The sequence below is a fragment of the Plectropomus leopardus genome, chromosome 22 (genome assembly GCF_008729295.1).
Source record: "Plectropomus leopardus isolate mb chromosome 22, YSFRI_Pleo_2.0, whole genome shotgun sequence".
NCBI classification, from domain to species: Eukaryota; Metazoa; Chordata; class Actinopteri; order Perciformes; family Serranidae; genus Plectropomus; species Plectropomus leopardus.
Window position 1 is genome coordinate 8,357,317 of NC_056484.1, and position 23,071 is coordinate 8,380,387.

The 23,071-nt window shown below is 39.4% G+C and overlaps 1 protein-coding gene across 3 annotated transcripts in view; it reads right to left on the reverse strand.

The window, feature by feature from the left end:
• Positions 1 to 1,459: 1,459 nt before the first annotated feature.
• cacna2d1a (calcium channel, voltage-dependent, alpha 2/delta subunit 1a) overlaps positions 1,460 to 23,071 on the reverse strand; it is a 114,013-nt gene continuing 92,401 nt past the window's right edge. For all 3 annotated transcript variants that reach the window (XM_042510981.1, XM_042510980.1, XM_042510979.1), the window contains 14 exons: positions 22,915 to 22,999; positions 22,622 to 22,684; positions 20,899 to 21,014; positions 20,720 to 20,791; positions 20,231 to 20,298; positions 20,102 to 20,140; positions 19,947 to 20,018; positions 17,546 to 17,698; positions 16,455 to 16,507; positions 15,164 to 15,219; positions 13,766 to 13,892; positions 13,004 to 13,116; positions 11,919 to 12,001; positions 1,460 to 7,867 (listed from right to left, as the gene is read on the reverse strand). In XM_042510981.1, coding sequence (XP_042366915.1) covers positions 7,745 to 7,867; positions 11,919 to 12,001; positions 13,004 to 13,116; positions 13,766 to 13,892; positions 15,164 to 15,219; positions 16,455 to 16,507; positions 17,546 to 17,698; positions 19,947 to 20,018; positions 20,102 to 20,140; positions 20,231 to 20,298; positions 20,720 to 20,791; positions 20,899 to 21,014; positions 22,622 to 22,684; positions 22,915 to 22,999 — 1,223 coding nt within the window. In that variant the 3' untranslated portion in view covers positions 1,460 to 7,744. The remainder of the gene's footprint in view (positions 7,868 to 11,918; positions 12,002 to 13,003; positions 13,117 to 13,765; positions 13,893 to 15,163; positions 15,220 to 16,454; positions 16,508 to 17,545; positions 17,699 to 19,946; positions 20,019 to 20,101; positions 20,141 to 20,230; positions 20,299 to 20,719; positions 20,792 to 20,898; positions 21,015 to 22,621; positions 22,685 to 22,914; positions 23,000 to 23,071) is intronic.

Sequence of the window (23,071 nt, forward strand, 5' to 3'; positions counted from 1 at the left end):
GCATGTCAGAGATGTGCTACTTTAGCCTGCTAATGTGTGCTCACCTTTTTCTCTGATAACTTCAGATCCGGGCCTTCAGGAGTTTTCTACTTGGAGCCAAATTATCTGCAGAAGTCTCTTCCTTTACAAAACAAACAAACCTGGTGATTTAAAATGGTAAAAACACTGAATAAAGCAGTTCTTGGTACTATATTGCAGGCAGCTCGACTTGCTTGAGGGGAAATGTCTACAAGAAACTCAAGCAAATCCAGCTGCCTTGAATTACAATAACCTGGATAACTGACAATCTTTACCGACACTGAATAAAGCAATGTCATATGAGTGTGTTTTTCCGCCACTGCTCATCAAGGGGGAGCTTCTAACTACAGTGACTGATACAAATGGCCCTGTTTGGAACCAATGTTTGGTTTGTCCATTCTGGGCTACTGTAGAGACGTGGCAGTGCAATATGGTGATCTCCATAGACGAGGACCCGCTCCCTATGTAGATATAAACAGCTGTTTCTAAGGTAACAAAAACATGATTCTTATTTTCAGGTGATTTACTAAAGGAAACTAAACTAATTACATTATGTTCCATTTCTGCCAACACACTTTAATTTACGGTGTTGAAAAATTATATTTTGAATTGCTATTCAGTTTCCTCACTGATTGCAGAGCCATCAAATCATACTTACCTAAAATGGCAGTTTTACAAAGTTTAACTTGATGCTGTTGTAATCAATTTCTGCCACAGGGTCTGTAAAATATGTAATTTCATATTATTGGTCTCTGTGTAGTCATTCACCAGCTGTACTACCAACAATAAAGGCCATTTTTTATTAAAAATAAATACTAAAGACATTGTAATTGGTCACATTTAAAATGTCCCCAAGCACCTGAAGGATTTTAGTTTTTCTTCATGGCCAGCAGTATGCCATACAGGACTAGGGTTAGTTTTTAACATCCATAATAAAGAGTAAAATGAGCCTGTAGTTTGTCTTTGGGGGGCAGTGAGGAATAGTGGCTCTAAGAATCTGGGCTTGAGCACAGCTGGTTTCAGGTTCGAGTGTAAAGCGGACTGCGCTAACGAGAAAGTCACTTACCATTTGATCAACATGCAATAGGGAAAACAGGAATTACTATAAATTTATGACCAGAGAACATTACGGGTCGTTCTTAATGGACGTGTCCTTGAGCCAAATTCAGTGTTGTAGAGAGATGTGGCTGGACCTACGCCTCCATCCTTTCTTTTCCTGGACATTGTTGATTTTGGCTGGACGTCAGTTTCTGATGTTGGCTAGACACTGGGAGAGCAGACTCGGGGTGCTTCCTTCTCATTTTCACACACATTTGGATGGGAAATGTGTGTTGGCAATGTGACAGAAGTTAGTAACAGAAATCTGATCCACTGTGGAAAAAAACACAGATATTTTGCAAGAAAAGGACATGAGCCAGAACTCTAAACGGAATGCAACAGATAGTAATCATAGATTTTTATTCTGAATATACCTTATTTCCACATGAATAAACACGTTTTTCCTCCCCAGATTATAAACATTGTTCCTTTTTTCTTTTTGTTGAGAACAACATCAGTTTTGTACAAATTTTTACATGACTGATTCTGGAGAATCAAGTTCCTCTAACATGTTAAAGCACAATCAAGGGAGCCTGACAGAGAGACCCACCAAGGCCCTCCAAATGTCTGGTGAGGGTCAGCTTGGTGGACGCCTCGATCAAGAGCCTGCCTTGAAACCAAAGGCAGAGAAAGATTGACTGACAGGCCCGCCATTCATCTGCCAAAGTGTGGCAGCAAGGTAACAGACAAAAAAAACACACATTAAGCAATCCTCAAGATTCCAGAAATAAAAAGGCCAACCCACACGATCCATACAGAGAGCACCAACAGAGTCAAAAACACTTCATATCACATCGAGAGTATATTATTCCTGAAGTGACAGCATCTGATTTTTAGCACTTAAGAGTTGAATGGAACATCTGGACAAATATGCATGTTAATTCTCCAATGTAGTGCATCTGTAAAAGCATCCAGTTGGAGTCTTTAAGGTGGTGTGTATTTTCACTCATTTCATGTCCGTACAATGTACATCTCTGCCCAAACTGATTCAAAGGACCATACCAGGGGTTTTTCAAGTGCAGCTACAATACAATAACTACAAGTCATGTATATTTTATAGCCTATTGCTGCTGAACATTTCCACTTTTCCCCATTTTTGAAGGCATTTTCTTACTTTTCAGGCAGCTATTGTTTTCCATTAATTTCTGCACAGCTAAAAATCAATTAGCAGACTCTTGGAACTTGTGTGAAAAGCTTTTAGAGTCTGGAATTTGATTTTCATATTGTCTGCAAATAAATGGAAAAAAATGTCTGCCAGAAAAGTAGGAAAATCACTTTTTAAACACTTCATACAGTCATGCTGGCAGCTGTGTGAAGCTGTACTTAGGCACAGTGGTGCTTCAAGCTAAATGCTCCATGACAATGCCAACATACTAATTTACAATGAGCTCTAAACAACAGTCAGACATTAAAATGGCAGCAAACTACTCTTTGCTATGTAAAGACATACTTGAGTAATGACGTCCTGTGCAGAGAATCAATACATGCTATCTCTGTATGTGTTGTAATCTGAGCTTGTCTGGTTTTTTTTTGGTTAGTGCACATAAGTCCCTGTGTGTTTATCCCACTCGCTAACTCCCCGCCACCACTCCGCATTATATGGTGGCTATCGCTGCTATGGTATCACACAAGGATGACGCCCACCCTCCCATACCCCTCTAGGTTAACATCGTTAGCTCTGTCAGCACTGTTGTCGTTGGAGAACGTTTACAACGTTCTCCATCTTCGTTTAGCATGTTAGCCGGGTAAAATTTAGGACTATTTTAGCATTTTAGCATTAAACAAAGTGCAGCTGAGGATGGTGGGAATGCAATTGAATTCATGTACATTTTTGGCAATGAATCCACTAGCTGTTGAGACATCACTCAACACAACAAATGCAAACATTAAGGGAACCAATACATTAAGGACTCGTAACTTTTACAAAATTAACCATCCAGTAGTTGTAGAATTCAGTGTGGGCCAACTGACCGGAGCCCATGGATGTATAAAGAGAATTGGATACAGTGTATAGGCAGTGCCCAGTTTATTCCTATGAAAGTTGTTCCATGGTGCATGGAGTCAAAATGTTTGACTTTCAGGGTATAACATTAACCACATCTTCTGCATTGTTGGGCTCACAGACCAAGCGCACTAGAGACTTTAGCCTGACTGCTACCTTACAGTTTAGCACTCTGCTAACTTGAATAGGGACAAAATTATTTAATCGTGGGGCTTTTGCAGACCTTATCTATATCATCAGACTGCGAGGATCAAATTTAGATAGTAAAATGAGTCATTTTGCAGAGGTCACTATAACTGCACACAAACACTAGCATGGTTGAAAATCTGAAATACTACAACATGGTTTGCGAAACACTCAGCTGTAATAACTATCCATGATTTGTAGTTATTGGTCTAAAAGTCGCTAAATCTCTGGTATGGTCCTTCAATAATAGTGATTGATGCATGGTTTGAACCAATCAGACAGATTGAGTAGTGCTTGCAAACATCACGCTGGCCTATCAGATTCTTGCTCCCCCACTGACTCAGACCAGGGCAGAGCCAAATGCTGTCCCCCCAAGAGAAAGGCAGTAATAGCTGATCATACCATATCATATCATGAACAAATGCTTCCCAGCATTACACACTAAAGCAGGAGCACACCGAATATGTTTTGTTTTTTTTAAACTCAAATTGTAAGCCACTATCATGCAGCACAGGGAAACAATTTATGAGACTAACATGTTGCCTTGATAAATTGCATAAATATTGTATTATGATAGTAGGTTTCTCCAAAAGAGAATAAGAGAGTCCCATATGGCACCTGATATTCTTGGGTGTTAGTAAATGAGGAGCATAAATACCATTGTTAGTTTCACCACATTGTTTTTGTTGGAAGGTTATAGCGTAAGATAGAGGAAAACATTTAGAGTAAAAAGTGCACCACAAACCACTTGGAAAGTTCTTGACGATAACGGTGGTTGTTTGATAATAGGGGCATAAGAGCTTTGCCAGAAAATAAGACTTAGCACTCCTGCACTTGGAGGAATGCTTACAATATAAAGTCTGACATTATGCAGAGTGATGCAACAGCAATTAAAACAATTCTGAAGAGGCTGAGAGAAAAATGTTAGTGGTAATGTGGTGCACAAAGTTTAACTTGTGGTTTTTAGTTCCCCACAGTATTAAATAGTTTCCTGCAAACATGCACCATTATTTATACTTTACACACTTATAAAAGATGCACTCTCTGGTTTTGTTTATGTGGTGTAATTAGCAACCACCTGAAATCCCCAAATTAAGTCCTCTGCTCATTTAGTGATGCTAATAGGCAGTAAAACCTTGGAGTGTATCCCTTTAAGAATCTGATATCACTTAACATAACGATTAGTTATAATCTGTGATTGTCAAATCATACCTGTAACCATCAGACACTTAAATATTAAAATAAATGTGGGGCTACTCAATGACCATGTTTACATGCACCCTAATATCCTACTGTTATTCTGAATGTGACAATATTCAGAATTTCATACAGATCGTGTAAACAGCATATTCTGTTTGGATATTTTAAATTAAGCCTATTTTCTGAATGTAGCATTTTCCAATTAAGATATGCTGACATTATTTAAGTTTTTAGAGCATTCTTTGTATTAGGATTATATGTCTTCAGTTGGAGTTTTTATGACAGTTTGTGGCACATGGCCTCTGGTCTGTTCACAGCCAGCTCTGTGCATGGATGCATTGTAAACAAAACAACTCGCAAACAGTTTGCAAGTCTGGGGTAGAAAGGTATGTCAAAAAGAAAAGCCACAGATTTCTGGTCAAAAGTAGGAAGAAAAACCTGGACAGAAAGCCTTGGATATCAACAGATTTTTGGATTCGCGCAAATATCGCAATAAAGACTTGCAAATGAGCAAAATTGCACAAGCAGCCCCAGCCATATTACTTGTAATTATTTTGACTTTTTAACAGCAGTCCTTCAATTAACTGCATAAATTAAAAGAATATGACCTACAGGTGTGTTTCTTATTAACAGAATAGATCACATGATGGTGTTCATCATGGCACCAGACTACATGGTTTAGTGTAGGCAACAAAACTCCTTGGTTAGATTTTAAAAGACAAAAGGGTTTGGCTTAAAAAAAAACAATTGTTCTGAAGATAACCTGTCACTAACAATTATTGCGTGACAAATGTCGACATACATTTGTTGCGAAAATAAACATAATTGCATTTGCTTTTGGTTTTACACAGGATGTGAACACTAGTGTCCTGGATGAAAGTCCTGTGCTTGTTTGACCCATCCACTACCTATTGCTCCATCCCTAAGTGGACTCTCTTGGTTTTTATACTATGTCACCTTACTTTGTCTTTTGCTCCTGTAATAAACACACTGGCCACTAGAGGTTGCTGCCTAACAAATAACGTAAATACGGGTCATGATTTCTGCTTGTAAAAATGTGTTATGTGATTGTCACACCGAAAAAAAACCTAACATATTGGGGCACATTAATATGAGTATGCATGACTGTATATAAATGGTTTCATTAGCCACAAAACAACTGAGAGGCAAACCATTGCCTTTTTCAGAATAAGGGCAAAAACCAGAATATTTTGTGTATATAAACATAGTCACTGACAGCACTGCCAAACAAAACTTGTTTGGGTGCAGCTGGTTTCAGTAAAAATGACATTTATATCTAAATAACTTAAAGGTTGTTGTTTACAACGATAACATCCCACCCAATTTGCTATTTCCTAACAGAATAAGAAAGTTATTTTGTTCTCATTTTGTTCTACATAGCACATCTTAAGGATGACTTTTCAGCTCTTATCCTCACTAACATAATTAGTAGTGCATTGAGATTTTTTTTGCTTTAACAGTCCAGATTTGGTCCTGTGACATTTTTTATTTATTATTTTGGCCGATTGGTGCATTTTTTCATAAATCTGACTTTTTCTGCCCTGCAATCAAACAAGATGACATTATTTCAATAAAACCATCTACCACCTGTAAATCATCATGCTGTAGTTAGTTATATTTTATATTTGTAACTAATGGAAAAGAAGGCACACAAAATGAAACAAGATGAACTTATATTGGAGAAAATGAAATACAGCAGTAGAGAGGATCACAAGCACTGACTGACTGCAGTGATTTCTGCGGGGTGATACCATACCACAGTATAACAAACTGCAAGAGGGAACCTCACAACTACACAGTGATAGAGGTTCAGTCAGGATCAAACTGTGAAGACAAATAACAGCTGCACTTTGAACTGCAGTGCAGATAGTAGTCATTTAATTTAAAAAGTGACAGCAGCAAATACAAATGTACCGTTTCCCTTCTTTTTTTTTTACCAGAATGCCAGATAAAAATCCTCATATCACCCTTGTTCATTTCCTTTAGTAGTGGCAATAAAAGAAACGGATAACATGCTGCCCTGACACTTCAGTCAAATAAATGGTAAAACAAATAAATACTCTTCCCATTCAGTAGCCACAGTCCGCAAAGCTGAAGCATTCATCCGAGTAACGCAGTCCACATGGCACTAGAGATTCTGTCAACTGAGCATACATAGGACACCAGTCAGGCTCACCCTGATTGGTTAATACGCACTATGGCAGCAAAGTTTTCACTGGAGCAATTCAAGGCGGGAAGATAATTTACTACTCTCGATCAGCTACAAATTTAAAATCCATACACTCAGCAGCAGGCCCTCTGTGGCAGTTGAAGGGTTGGTGTCTGTGCATAAACGTAACGATGAACAATGATTTCCACACTGCAAATACAGTATCTACTGTACATGAGAGAACACTGGGGTCAAAGTAAAGACGATCAAACCCTCAGAGACACTGTGAAAATGTTAGTGTTATCTAGAAAATCAGACTGAGACAACATTATTATCAGCGACCCAATGGAGGCAAACGAAGGGCACGAGTTCGTGGCGAAACAATTTGGCATCTCTTACTGCAATCTTAGCCAAATTCTCAACCACAAAGCAATAAATACCTACAAACTAGCCACTGCAAATTGATTGAAAATAAACTGAACGCTTGCAAAAGGCAGCGCTGTCTCTGGCAGTGGTGAATAAAACTGCTCAATTTCTTTAAATAACAGCAAGTCTCCCCGAACCTCCCCCATGGTGATTTAAATCCCTCGAATACTATAAGGCAGTCTGATCTCTTTCATCAATGACATCAAGCCAGAGAAAGTTCAGAAGTCGCCAATCAAAATTCATCTCTGGATTCCGATAATCTCATCTGGCGGGGAGCACTGAAGAGATGAAGGAAAGGCAAGTTCTTTCTTATCTTTCAAACCGATTTCGTTTCTTTCGTCACTTGTACCCCTGCAGCGAGTGAAATCACTTTGAGAAACCCCCGAAAATGAAGGTTTTAAAAGGAGGAACTGGCAGGATGTGGGGGGTTCACAGGTTTTTGTGTTTCTTTGTTACAAGCGCTTCTCATCGGGGTGTTCATTGTTTCGGTGGCAGCGTTGCATGCTGGTTGCCATTTTGGAGATAACAGAGGGAGGGAGGGAGGGAGGGAGAGAGAGAGAGAGAGGGAGAGAAAGAGACAGACAGAGAGAGAGAGAGAGAGAGAGAGCGAGAGATTGGGAGGGTGTGATCAGGACGTTCAGAGGTCATGATGTGATGGCATGGGGTCTGGAGCCAGTCAAAACCCAGAGCAGAACCAGCTGAAGGGCCGCCATCAGCCAAAGTGAGGGGCTCAGGCTGGACGCCCCGCCACAGTCAGGGTCCTCCTCCTGGTGCCGAGCGGGGAGGAAGAGAAGTGAAGTTACGGATTGTTAAAGACAATACATAAACACTTTCTGATTGACCGTTAACTTAACCCCTCCCCCGAACACCGATTGTCCAATCATTGCTTAGCGACTGTAACTTGGCACTGCAACCCAGTCAAGCTTTCTGTTTCCAATGAAAAAACATCAACTCTAAAAACAAGAATAAGCAATAAAATGGGGAAAATATGACCTGAAATGGAACAGAAAATTTCTCTTTTCAAGATTTTTTGCAACAGGTAAAAGTATCAAGTAAAAAGTGTCTCAAAGAACCACAGATATTGTGTGGTGATTGCTGTGATACACACTTGTCGAAAAACTTGTTTTATTGACTGTTTTATACCATCACTGACCACTGACTCCCCAGTCAAAGGAATATTTCACTGCTTGGAAGATGGCCTTTTAATAAAACTAGTCTGTCTATGCTGTAGAAAGACACAAATACTTTGAAGATTGGTGTTACTGTTACAATCAACTTTACTCAAGAGTTAGAAAACATACACATACAACTACCAGAATGCACTGCACTACATCAGACCAATAAACGCTCCTGCTGGTAGGCGATATAGTGCAAACTGTTCATAAAACAATATGCCGGACCGGCTGGTAAGGAATGATCACGTACAGTTAAACGGTTGGCTAAAACATGTTTCTGAAAACATTGAGGTTGGAACAGGCCACTCAGTAACAGAATCTTGGTTTATATTAGATTAGCAGTGCGGAGATTTGATTACAATTAATCACAATTAAAATTAAACAAGGCACTAAAAAATGTTTCTGTAAACATTATAGGCAAGAAATAGGTAATACAGTAACTTAATCTACGAGAATGTGGAAGTACGGCCTGTAGTTCAAGCAATAAGCCTGAGGGCCAGCATCATCCAGCAGAGTAACGCTGGGGGGAGCAGAGATATTTAGGCATTATTTAGACAGAGGAAAGTTTACCACAGTTCATTAACACATATTATCCACATCGTTATGATAAAAAGCTGGATGAAAACTGGTGAGGTATCATTTTAATTGGCTGGTAGGGGCTGCAGGTTTTCCCGGAAATCGACTCAGCTAAAAACAAGAAGCCTTATAATTTGTCACAGACCACATTTTGGCCTTCGCTGTGGCTCAAAACTAACGTTCAGAAAACGTTTAAACAATTCCATATTTTTATCGCGTAACGAAACCCAGCCATACTGTCGACACAGCTGGAGCATACATTGTGTGCTTCTGCGCTGCTGTTTACAAAACATTACTGTTAATTACTGTGAATGCTCACATCATTATTATTAAAGTTATGGTTATAGTTATCATTCTTGGAGTGGAAAGCTCTTTAATCTGCCACCTTTGTCGCTGTAATCTGCATATATGCCCTGCAACAACGGAAAGCTTGACAGGTGCAGCGTGTTAGCAACACTAATTTTGGGGTGTGTGGCTAAGCAAACGGTCAACCAGAACTATGCAGGGATCAAACAGGAGGTCAGGAAATATAAAAAAGCTCCAAAATGTCTTTTTTATACCTGACTGGAAAACTCTCTGTGTCTCTAAACTCTCTGTGTGCTTAGCATCTGGAGAGGGAAAAGGGAAAGAATGTCTCGCCTCGATATGTGTTTGGAGAGGAAAAAAAAAAGTTGAGAATCATTACAAGAGACGCACAAACGTCTGGAGGCAAATGAGAAGTGAGTGGCCTGTTTTAGCTAACGTCTGGCTACATCGCTAATCAGATGTCAGTGGAGATGGACACTGGAGTCTATTGCCTGAGACGGACAATGATAGATGGGGGAAGATACAAAGGCTGGAAGTTCAAAGTCAGGTGAAACGGAGAAAATGTTGGCGAGAGACACAAAAAGACCGGGAGGTAAGTCGGGGAGGGAGGCGAAGACAGATGGTGGTAGAACATAAGAGAGAGTGACAGGTGAGAAAGATAAGGGTCGGAAAAAGACATGAAGAGGTGGAACAAAGCCGAAACAGTCAGATGTAAAAGGAGGGGAAGAGATAAGGCGAGGAAAACAAACAGAGAGTAGAAACACCAGGAGAAAGGATGTAAAAGTTGGAGCCAAAAGCAAGTAAGATTGAGTGCAAGATAATGGTAAACTGTTAATGAACGAGAAAGCGAGCGTTATGGGACTGACCCGAGACAGCACATGAACAGTGGCAGCAGTAACATGAGCAGAGAGGAAGCCAATGGGGAGCCTGCGCTCCGTCGGCACATGGCCTCATCCTAACCATCAACAGCCAATCACAGAGCAGGAAACAGAGAAAGAGAAAGAGAGTCATGCAGCAAAAGATAGTTAGCAAGAAGCAAATATGAGCAGAGAAGGCAAGAAAGTTAGTTTAGTCGCACAAGACAGATGCATTCACTTGCAGGAGTGTGAGAGAAGGTGTGTGGGTGGATGTTTGTGTGTATGACAGTTAATTTATTAAACCGACAAACTTTGACACTGGAAAAAGACTACAGAGTGAAAACAAACAGAGCATTCAGGCGCAGAGGTTTCACACGCAGAGATTCTGTGCTGCTCATAGAAATGTTTGTTTAGCTTAGTTATTCATAGTCGAGCAACAAGCGACTTTGCATGGGAAATCTGCACACATTCAGCTTTCGAGGGATTGTAACAAAAAAATGGCATGCACCATGTAAAGATATTAGTAGTGGAAAGGTGCCATGGGTAGAATTTCTTCACTGATATATTGTTTCCGTATCGGGAGTGCAGATTAAGGATTTTGGCTCTGTCCAGTGAGGCTAAAAGCTTAACTTTTTTTAAAGACTGACTGATATCCTTCCTTAGTTCTTTATTGGTCCCTCATATACTGCTGTTGCTACCCCTGATTTTCCAGGTGAAATGCCAAAACAGATCAAGTTGTTTCATCTGGAGTATGAATTTAGAAGGTAAGAGACATTAAACAAAAAACAGTCCCATGAACAGGCACTTTGGAGGTAGGCTTGGATGATATAAACTAACATCTAAACTACAGTTTAAAAGCACTTCTGACTGGTTTTAACAGAAGGCATCACATGACTCCAATCAGCTTCTCTCCGATGGCTCCCTGTTTGTTTTAGAATTGATTATAAGATTTTTCTGATCATTTTTTAAAGCTCATTCGGTTTGGCCCCAAGCTGATAACAGAAATGTTGACCCCATTTGGCCAATTTGCAGCCTTAGAGCCGCAGGTGGGGCCCTTCTGGCCCTTCCAAAGTCAAGGCTTAAATCTAAAGGTGACCGTGCCTTTGGCATTAGGGCCCCTCTGCTTTGGAACGACCTGCCTGGGGATAAATGGCTTGCAGAATCAGTGACCCCTTTAAAACCACTCCTTAAAATCAATTTTTATAGACTTGCTTTGATTTAATGTCATCTTTTTATTTACTACATTTATTTAAATTGTGTTTCATTAAATTAATTTCCTTTTATTTTGTGTTATTTTCGTTTGCTTTCATTACTTTTTTTGTTTTTAGTATTTTTTTTACAATTAATTTAAAAATATGGCAAAAAAAACCAATTAATGCCACTTTAATTATATTAGATTCAGACGTACTTTTATATTCTCATTTAAATTGCAATACAAATTAATTTATTTCTAAGGGGACATCTCAACATCAGTATTTTAGTAAATGTGAGTTATGGTCCAGCCCTAATGTACCTCTGGGTTTTCAAAAATATATGTTAGCTTTGGATCAACAGATGATTTTAGATTCCTGTCAGTGTTAGAAGTACTGATTGAAGCTCTGTCCTGTAAGCTGTCCAGGCCTAGATTTACTTTGGCAATGAACTCAAATGATTTTAGCAGCGAAACCACAAAACAGTAGCCCGGGGGCGCACACTTTAATTTGAAAGGCTTTCCCCATTTCAGGCTGGATTTTCTGCAAACTTCTCCAATTCTTATGAGACTAATAAAGCAGCAATGGTCTCACTGTTTAGCAGCTTGGCAATAGTATACATGAAACCCTACACAGAGCACCATTAGTAACAAAAGTGTGCAGTTCAAATTGTTCTCAATCAGAAGCAGTCCAGGTCTGACGGAAGCCACTTACGTGTTCATTGTTATCAAAACAGACCGCGGGCCCTTTCCTGTACCGAGGATTCTGGGCCAGTTCGCAAGGATCAGGACCATTAGCTGGATGAGTAATGTCAGGAATATGACACAGTTTCTGAGCGTTCTTTTTTGTTTTTCAAAAGACACTCTGATTACACCATGGAAAATTATTCAGGTGAGACTGCCCAAGTTCATACAGTTTTTTCATGCACTTGTCAATTTTGAGATTTTATTCTCATAACATAAAGAAAAACCTCAAAAATACACATATAGGTGTTTATTTTAGTTCAGATTTCTGTTCTGGAAATGTATGTAAAAAGTGCATATTTAACAAGATAATGCCTCATTTGCATGTGTAACTAAAACTTCTGATAACTACACAAATAACTATAAAAAATGATTGTCCTAATGTAAGTAATAAACTAGAGAAGTTTCATACTTATAATAAATATCTATTAGTTTAAAATTTGACCCTATACACCTGTAGTGGCTTATTTTGGTCTAAAAATCTATGGCATTTTATCATGCATATCTTTAAAGGCCGTTAAAACTTTTTTTTTTCTGATACTCTGAGCCAGAAATCTTTTATTCCTACTTATAATTTGATGGTTTTATATTGGGATTTTTTCATATATTATTCAGAGCCTGATTCTTCTTTCTAAAATGTTATGTTTGAATTGCTTAAGATTTCAGTAATACGGCAGTCAGTTTTGGGCATTGTGTTTTCTGACAACTCAATCCATACTAGATAATAGTCCTGTTTGTTTGAGGGTGCATTATAGATTTGTTTGTAAGCTATTCAGCAGATGCATCCCACACGACCATCTGCTTTACAGATGCAGTGGAGACAAACCCAGAGTGGACACAGCTGAGATCTGGGCCAGATTTTTTACGTCAATAACTGTGGAAGTGTTCTCTTGTTATTATTACGACTGCGGGATTCCAAAGCTGAATAGTTAGTTGTGGGAATTACAGATAATCCATGATAATCTTGTCTAAAGCAAAAACGTCTTGAAACATCTGTTCGCTGAATCATTTGTACATGTTGGCGCCAGATGATGGCTGCGTTGGGTAAAAGGATACACTGCTGTTCGTCCTGTATTAACGGCTTGGTGTCACAGGACGAGCAGGTGAGTTTTGCATCAGAGATGATAAAGACCAGGTTCGTCTTGGGCAGTTTTTCAGCGTGGTAGAGCCTGGAGAGGAACACAAGAGACACAAGAGACATTGTTGACATGTGGGCTTGAGTTCAGGAAAAATGGACATCAAATATCACAGAGACATGCAATGAAAGGAAGACACTGCTTTTGTTCTGTTGCCTGAACATAGACTTAAATCATACCTCAGAATATTTAGAACAATGAAAAGCACACTGCTGATCGCTCGATTAAGCCTCCAAACTGCTTTTATTCCTAGGGGGACAGAACCCTGCTGTGCCACCCCACTGTCCTCCAGGACCTTAACCGAAACCCACATGTCTCTGGTGCACAAATGATTTTCTCTGCTTTTTTATGGCGGTCGTTAAAACGAAACGTGTGTGCGACTAATGTGCAGGAACGCAGCACGGCATGCGGGCAGGCACTCCATTAGCCGGCACGAGGGGGCTTTAAAATGGCGTACGTACACACACGTGTGCACAATCACACACAAACGAACATGCCAGGACGGTGGTCCGCGCTAGTGACTTGACTTCACCTTCATGGCATGTGAATTTTTACAGCCCGCTCTTAGTGGCACCTCTGGGGACTTCATTTGTGTCTTATGGATGCAAAAGTATCACTGCAGGTCAGGGAAAGTGTCTGGACCTTGACTATGAGTGAGTGTACATACACGCTATATGCTTACCTGGTGCAGTTTTCACAGTCGATTGTGCCTTTGTAAGACAGATTGTTGGTCTCAAAGTAGTATTGAGTTTGCTCTGTGATGCAGACCTCTTTGAACATGGCATCAGACATTTCTTCATCCATCTCAGCTGTGGAAAGACGCACAAGAACATTGAGCTATAATCTCTACCAAAAATATATAAATCTGAAACATGAGTTAAACATTAAAGTGTTACACTGTCATTGGATACAGGGCCATAAAGCCCTACATCCACCATATAACACCCCCCTTCAAGTTGGACTTAAGTCCCACTCGCATCACAAATTTGAGAATCTCAGATTTGACAAAATAAAAACTCCTATTCGACTTGGACTTAAACATGAATGACTCATGACTTCACTTGGATTTGAGCATTTTGACTTGAAAATGCTCAATGCCTTCCCCCAAGCCCAAGGATGAAAAAAAGTGTTATTTAAAAAGTGCCCTGAATCCATTCATTGTCCTTCATTTCTGGAATCAACTAACGTTAATAGTATTCACTCCCAGCAGGCTGACACTTAAGTCCCCAAGTCCAATCTGAACCGATCCAACAGCATCCAAACAAATTGCAGGACAGAAACATGAAAAGTAAAGGTTACATTACTGAGCGCCAGCTGGAAAAAAACAAAGATACAATGGACAATAAATACGGTATATTTCGAATATTTTCACTGCTTTACCTTGCTGTCAGGCAGCTCTTTCCAATGGGGAACTAAAGTCGTTATCTACGTTCCCTCCAAAGCCACCAGACCATTGATAAAAATAGTAATTGTAGCTCACTGAATATGGGAGCTGCTGGTACTGGCCGTACTTATCTACTGTAGGTAACAAACTAACTAGCTCATACAACCCCACTAAAAAAAAAAATCCAAACTATCCCTTTAAGATCTGGCTGTATTTGCATAGATCCAATGAGCTGACTTCATCAAGTAATTTCCATCATACACCATAAACAACTATCGCACTGAACGATCTGTTCCCTTGTTTTGTTTTTAATCTGTTGGTAATCTGTATTTTGTCAAGCATATTTATATCCACACAAAATATCACACGCAACCATAATTGCCCATTTACAAGGTCTGGCTCAACATCTTGCAAACATGTTTTTTTCTTAAGACACAAGTATTTAATTGTTCCTGTTTAATTTTTATTCACTACATACTCTTGGCATGTGTTGAGTATTTCACCACAATTTCGAAATTTCGGCTGCAGTTTGAAAATAATGTGTTCAATATCTTTTAAGACCTTGTCAACGTAGAATTAAACATCGACTTTATTTCCATTATGAGACAATTTAGGTGGTCCAGAGCTTAACACTGCACAAAAAAAAAAATCTCAAATCACAATTCTTTTCTTTATGTCAAATCGACGGGGACTCACCTGCATCCAGGAAATTGGGGAATGTGATGCTGACCAGTAACTGTTGTAGTATTGACCTAAGAGCAAAAACAAACCCGGGAATGAAAAATTACTGGACTCATTGGAACATATTCTGCAATGAATCATCTGTGTAAATGTTAATGCATCAATAAATCAAGGGAAGATTTTGTGGAATGTTGACTGTCTTGGGAACAATTCAGCTATTAAACAGATGCTATATGTCCATTTTGGAGGAACAAATCCATGCCTGCTTTTCATTATGGTCTGAGTTTAAGGACTTAAAATTCAGGCTTTTTAGTGTATATTTTTGTTATCAGTCACTAGGGAAAAATAGGCTGACACTAATGATAACAGTATAGAAAAATTTAAAGAAATAGTTCTAATTTTTTGAAGTGGGGCGGTATGGGGTACTTATCCATAGACAATATGTAACGTACAGTAGATGTCAGTAGGTACGCCCCAAGTTTGGAAAAGCAAACAGGGGTTAAACTCAAAGGCAATCTACTGCTGTGGACGGGGATCAGCAACAAAATGTACAGTGGCCACTTTACAAAAAATCAACCTAAAAAAACATCAGTTTGACCCTTTAAAAACTGAGCAAATTGTAGTACCAAGAAGTGGCCCAAAAATTAGCAAGGTTTTAGTAAAAAAAAAAATTGTAAAAAGAAAATGGAAAAAGGAGAAAATGAGCCCAATAAAGTATAAAAAATTCTTTTATTTTTTCTGCAACATGATTTTAAATATTTAATTAAGACAATTATAAATACAGTTTTCTGGACTTTTCTCTATTTTTTAAAAAAATATATACAATCTAATAATCCCCCACCAGGTAATTTTCAGATAATTTGCAAGTAAACTCTTAGTAATTTTTTGAAGGACATTTCTTACCAAATTTATTTTTTCTTTTTTTTTGTGATTTTACAAAGAAATATAACCAATTTTCTCAGATTCTAGAGGTTCGCTACTAAAAGTAGTCTGAATGCAGTACAAGAAAGCTGATGTCGATCCAGGTGTTAAAGGGTTAAGTGTAGGTTATATGGAGAGTATTTTCACTGCTTTACCTTAAAGGGTTACACCACCTACATTCATAATTCAAAGTTCAATCAATATCTTTGAGAATGAGTGACTCTCTCAACGACACCAGAGAGGTCTCAAACTTGTGATGTCCATAGACAATGAACGGGAGCCAATTTTTTTTTTTATATTGAAGTCTGTGTCAGAGTACTCTGTGTACTCTGTACAACCCCACCTCAAACAATCCAAACTATCCTATTAAGTAAAAGGGACTCACCAGGCTGCAGCTGTCACCCACCATCCTAAATTCAAAATATCTGCAATTGTGGGCTGAGGGGGACAAGAAAAAGAGAATTAATATCAGACAAGACGAAATCAGGTCTATAATAAACTACCAACAAATCATTTTAAGCTCATTAAGCCAATCTGAACATCCTGCTTGTGTTTATAGTGGCAGTCCAGATTTGCCACAAAGACCAAGAGGTCCAACAGGAGAGTTTTTTTTTTAAACTTTCCTCCCTCTCAGAGGAAATTAGAACACAATCCTCCTCAACAGATGCAAGCATAAATATGTAAACAAAGAGCTAGTGAGAAAACAAAGTAGCACACGGTTTGAATAAAAGGTCCAACATGCTGTTTTGATTATGGTTAGCATGCGAGGGCCTTGTTTTGGCAAATGAGAGCTGCATCCTTTCTCTTCAGTTGATGCCGCGTTGAGTCATCATGGAGTCTTAACTAACCGTGTAAGAGGCGTCACCAGCTGTTGATGGAGTCTTTGATCAGAAAATAACGGCACCTTTCATCTCACCTTGGTCACTGAAGCGAGACGTACGCATTTGTGCTCGAAGTCGGGAAATTACATGGTTTCAATTGTCATTAGTGAGGGGAATTTTTGCATCTGTGAATATCTACGAACACTTTAATCTTTTTCTTAGGTATCAGCTTATTACCTCCATCTACAGCTGAAACATCTTCAGACATTTGCATCATTTCACTGTACATTTTGTCAGTGATGAAAAACAGTGCCTCTTTCTACATCACTTGGTGTGTTAGCCAAGCACGCTACACCACCTAATCCTGTTACTGTTACTGCAAACTCCCACTCTAACGCTTTCACCATACCCTTTGCTTCCCCTCTCATCTGCTCTACCCAGATTTATGGCTCCCCGGTGAGTGACCGCTTGTATGTTTTTGGAAGTGTGTGAACAAGCAGGTATGGCTACAAATGGCTGCATGTGTACTTGTCCGTGTGCTCATTCAGGGAAATGAGTGGATATCAAAATGTGTGAACATGTAAGTGTGGGTGTGCACATGTGGGTGGCTCTGTGTGTGTGTATGTGTGAGTGGTCTCTGGCTTATGTAACTCACCACGTAGACGGATCGCAGGCCTGCAGCCGCCTCGCTCTCCTTCACGGGGTCACAGAGTGACTGGTAGTCGAAGGTCTTCTTAAAGGTGAACAGGGACGAGTTGACCAGGTTTACCATAAGGATCGGGTCGATAACGCCAAAGAAACGCCCGATCTAAGGACAGGGAGAAGAAAATTATAAAAGGTAACTCTTTTAAAATGAACTTTTTTATTTTTTACTATTTTTGAGAAAAACAGAACATATAGATGAAGGGATAACAGACAGGGTCACTATAGCAGAAAATGATCCCTGCGTACATGGATCTGCAAAAACAACCAAAAACACTGTAGTATGCGTGCCAGGCCAGTTGTTGATAGTGTAACTTTGTAATAACAACATAAAAGAACACCATGTGCATACCCGAAATGCAGCCTTAATGTCACTGTTCTCACAGGGTCCATGCATTGCCAGTTAACACGGGGGCAGAAGAGGTTGTGTTTTCAAAGGACTACTCTAAAACCTGGCTTCAAAAGTTTGCGTTTTCAGGCCCCCAAAACACCGTTGTTGTGTCGAACGAAAGGCCAAACCGCAACAAAAGTTCAACGTTTCATGCAAGAACTGTTGCTGTGTAAACGGCCCCTCATACACTGACCATGGAAAAGTATTTCATAAAATCCAACTTCAAAAAGTCTGAACAATCCCAGTCAGAACAGAGTTTTTAAAATGGCCAGAAGCATTGCAATTTTCAGTCTCACAAGTTCTTTAATACACTGACAACTGACCTGCCATGAAGTGGAAAGTACCAATATACCGTAACTCTCATTCTTTAATACCTTTAATTAGATGTAAGCTTACCTACACTGATAAATATACCAGACTTCACGAACACACATAAAAGTACACCAGCCCTTTGAGCATTAATATACCAGACTACCAGTGTGTGCCTAACCTAACGATTTTAAAGCGGAAATCATTTCAGTAAAAAAGGTCAGAGAAATGTTTGAACCCCCTCTGCATGAGCAAAAGAACTTGCATACTGCCGACCTATGATTGTTAAATGTAGCATATGCACAAGAATTATGCTTGTAGATGTGCAGAAAATAATGTGACAGTGACTTTACACACACACACACACACACACACACACACACACACAAAAAAAACTCAGTAAATCAACCTCAAACCAGGATGATGAACTTCAGTATAATCTGATTAACACAGTTCACCATGCAGCCATAAATTACTTCTCAGAGGAAGTAGTTTGTCTCGACAGGTGTGACATGACCGTGTGCATGGGAGTGTTTAAGTACTTGTGTTTCCAGGAGGGCGTGTGTACAGTAAGTAGTACTCATCTATATGGGTGAGTGTGCTGAAAGACACGCATGAGTGTGTGTGTGAGGAAATGCAAACTATCCCTTTCCTTCCACTTTGTAAGGTCACCGCTAACAAGCCGTCCTCCACATATCCATTCCTCTTTTGTCGAACAGCCAGAGGACATATAAATCTTCCAATCTATAAGGTAACGGGAGCCTTCCCTCCTTTCCCTGTGCAGTAAAACAAATAATGAATTAACAGTCACAGCCCTGTTGGCTGCAGACTCCCTGAGGGTTGCGGTGAAAGAAAAGGAACGAAAGACATAAAGAGGGGGAGAGAGTGAGAAGCTTACAGAGGGTAAGAAACTTTGCTCCTGTAGGAAATATGATTGAGGGCACACAGCCTTCTCCAAACAAGGCCTCAGGTCCCTGGGTTTTAGTGCTGCTGCCAAACTTCAGAGGTCCACTGATTTATCCAGCGCACACCCAGCACTGATTAGGAAGGAGCCGAGGCCGCATGAAAAAACATTTACTCAGACGACAGTAGGGACCCGCTGTTAGCATTTAGCATAGGGCATCAGGGAGCAAAGAAAAACCTGTACACATACTGTATATAGGTTTGTGTGTAAAGATAGGTCATATTGTATTTAAGAGGCTTCATTAGTTTTATTTTGCTTTGGTTGTTACAGGAAAATTAAGACTGAGGTCTGGCTGATCTTAGTTAAATACTATTAAATACGTAGAATAAGAAGCTGTATAAGATAGATGTATAAGTGCAGTGAGTTTTTTTTAATTGAATTTAAGCGTGTGTTTACATCCATGTCTGTCTGATGTTGCTGCAAAGAAGCTACAAATTCAAAAACATGGACACTTTATGCACATCTTCAACCCACAGCGCAGATGATTTACCCAATCAGCACAATTTCAAGTTGAACACCCGCGATTAGTGTCACCAACAAACAGCTGGCCTGACATACAATGAGAAAACATGACGCCCCAGCCACAGCTGCTGCTGGTGTGGAGGCACTAAAAAAAATCATTACTCAAGAATTACAGTTAACCTGGCTTGGTTTTTAGTTTATGACCGAGAATAAGGTGCAGAGGCCCACCTGATCAATATGTTCATCTCGATTGGACATCACCAGGAAGCCCCCGTCATCCAGTATAACACAGTCCACGTACTGGAATCACATAGACATTAACCCAATATTGCATCCATAAACTGAAGTTAAACATACAAAAAATATGCAATTCAGTCTCTTACCGGATCATTTCGCTGACAGCCACATATCTCATCATTGCACTGAAAGTACAATAGAGCAGACAGAGTAAGAAAAAGTCACAGTCTGGATGAAGTGTGTCCTTGTGTGTCATGCTGATAGAATCCACTCACATTGATCTTCATTGTTGTGTTGATGAAGCTCGCCATCCAGGAACTAATGTCCAACTTTACACCGACCACTGGGATCAAACACAAAAGCCAGACATCCTAGATCATGTTGGACCTCTGTGTCAACTTTACTCTCTGAACTCGGAAAATGCAAACTTGGCCAAGGATCACAGGAGAGCAGACAACTTGATGTGTGGTTTGTGTGCGTGTGTTTGTGTGTATATGTCAGAGGGAGAGGGAAAATAGATAAATGAGGAGTAGCAGCCTCTAAATAATATCTGTGTATGTGTCAGAGGATATTAGGCATGAAAAGGGTTAAGGCAATATAGTGGTAAATGTATTTGTGTAAATAAGACACATAGCTGTGAGTGTGAACGTGTTTATATGTAGGTGCCAGAGAGAGCGACAGCTTGAGAAATGAGTAGTGTAAATGTGTAAATACAAGTCCGTCGGTGTGTGTGTGTGTGTGTGTGTGTGTGGGTGCGTGCTTACCAGCTGGTTTGAGTATGATACCATCAATGTTTAGGTTTACTGCTCTGCTCACCAGGACCGAGTCGTCACTTACTGCAAGAAGAACAAAGTGAGCACAAGAGAACACTATATATATGCGTGCAGACATATTAAGAGTCATGAAAACACACATGCGCACGTTTATGCTGGCTTTTACTCACCGTTCTCTTTATTGCTGTAGGGTGTCGGAGTGAAGATGTACAGATCATTGTCCAAACTTCTTTTATAAAAACTTGACTCGTACGTCTCTGCTTCTTCTTCCCAGGCCAGCCCAGCACTGTCAAACACATTTATCCAAAGCAACACACACAAACAATGCCATTATAAAACCTCTTCTCAAAAAAAACCCCATCCAACAGATGTCTTTAAGAAATGTAGACTATTTGCAATCACAGTTTCTTAGTGACACAAGAAATAGATGTTGACTTACTGACTAACTTAATACTATAAAAATATGAGCCCCTCCAGTCTGGCAAGAGATTCCAACTTAGCTTTTTTTTCACGGGCCCTAAATAAACTGGATAGCTTTATTAAAGATCCACAATAAGAAGTACATTTACATGCCCCAAATTACTTAACCAGAATATCACTTTGTGTTTCCACTCGTTTAGAGGCGTCTAATCTGCCATTAATGTAACAGAAAAAGATTTTTTCCAACCTCATTGAGAAAATTCATTCAATACATCAAGTGTTAAAGGAAAAGAAGCGGTTCCACCTGTTTATACAATTTAGTCATAAGTATCTTGTGGCATGCAGCCCTTTTTTAATCTAATGTAATCCCCATGTGTGGCAAAGAATATGCAAAAGAATATATCTATTCCAACCAGAGAGAAACAAGCGGATGAAACATTTACATGGTTATTAAGTGTTAATATTTTCCTATTGAACTAATTATAAAAGGTTTACACCTCCCCTCTGAACCTGATTGAAAGTTCCTTTTGATCAGGCCAGTACCTTCTGATTATTGTGGTTACATGAGATATTTTTTACTCTGATTGGGTTTATATTCTAATTATTAGTGGAATATTATGGTCCATTTAAATGCACCTTTTGAAAGTTTACTCAGTATGGTAAGTTTACAATTTATTAATCCCAATAGTCGAGATTGATCCATGCATTGCCTTCAGCACCACAGACTATGGCATTCTTTCAGATTCTTACATCATAGAATGGACCAAATCATTTTTTTTAACATTTGCAACTTTGACTGTCATTATCTCTCCTCTGGGTTACCTCAAGGACATGTATTGGGGACATTGCACTTGCCCTGTATAAGCTTCCACTTAGCATTATCCTTTGAGAATATAAGGCAGAAGCAGATTTTTATGCAGATGATACACTTATTTACCCCCCTGTCTCTTAAGATGACCCTGCTCATTTCTCTGATCTTCAACAAGCACAAATAACAAAAAATGTTGTTCCTTCCAAATATATTAATATATTCCAAAATCAGAGAAAAAAAAAATCACAGTTTGACATCTGTAAAATACCAACAAACTTATCTAGATTAGACTGATGTGTCCTGTTTTCATGCCAACTATATTACTGGTCTTTGTACTGGACTAGCATTGAGAAGAGGGATTCAATAACAAAGATGAAGCTTTCAATTTACCACTTTATCTACATTCCAACTCTGACCTATGTTCATGTGCTTTGGGTGGTGACTGGCCTGCTTTGGTTGGCTGGCTACCACTATGACTCTGACATGAACAAGTGGCAAGGGATGAATGTTCAAAATGTTATAAACACAATGTAAAGCACTTGATGTGTAAGCTGCAGCTTTGTGAGCAGACCACATCATTATTTGTCATCAGATAATCCTAAACATATTATTCCTCCCATGCCTCTAAATCAACTCCCCTTCCCCATGAATTTGACAAGTACCTTTTGGGGTAGACCCGTGTGATCCCTCCATCGGTGGCAACAAATCTGGCCAAGACACCATGCCTGACAAGCAGAGAAGATAAAGCCATAAAACATACAGTTACAAAAATCTGGAATGTGCTTTATGCCTGCAAGACATTTACTGGTGATGCTGAAGTACTTGAACCATCTGTATCAAGTTTCCACTTGGACATTCATTATCAAATGCCAAGTAACAAATAATTGATGGCACATTTCCGTTCATGTGCTGGATCCCAAAAAAGCAAGTGGCCACATTTTGGTTCTTTACTCACTGCATTTCTGTTGCTTTCCAATGCTTGATCAGAGACGAGGTGATGCCAGCGTCCAGGAGCAAACGGTTCACCAGCTCCACATTACCTAAACAGCAGAACATCTAGATGAAACATGAAGTCTTTTGAAATACAGTTTATATGTCTTCTCAATGGTTAA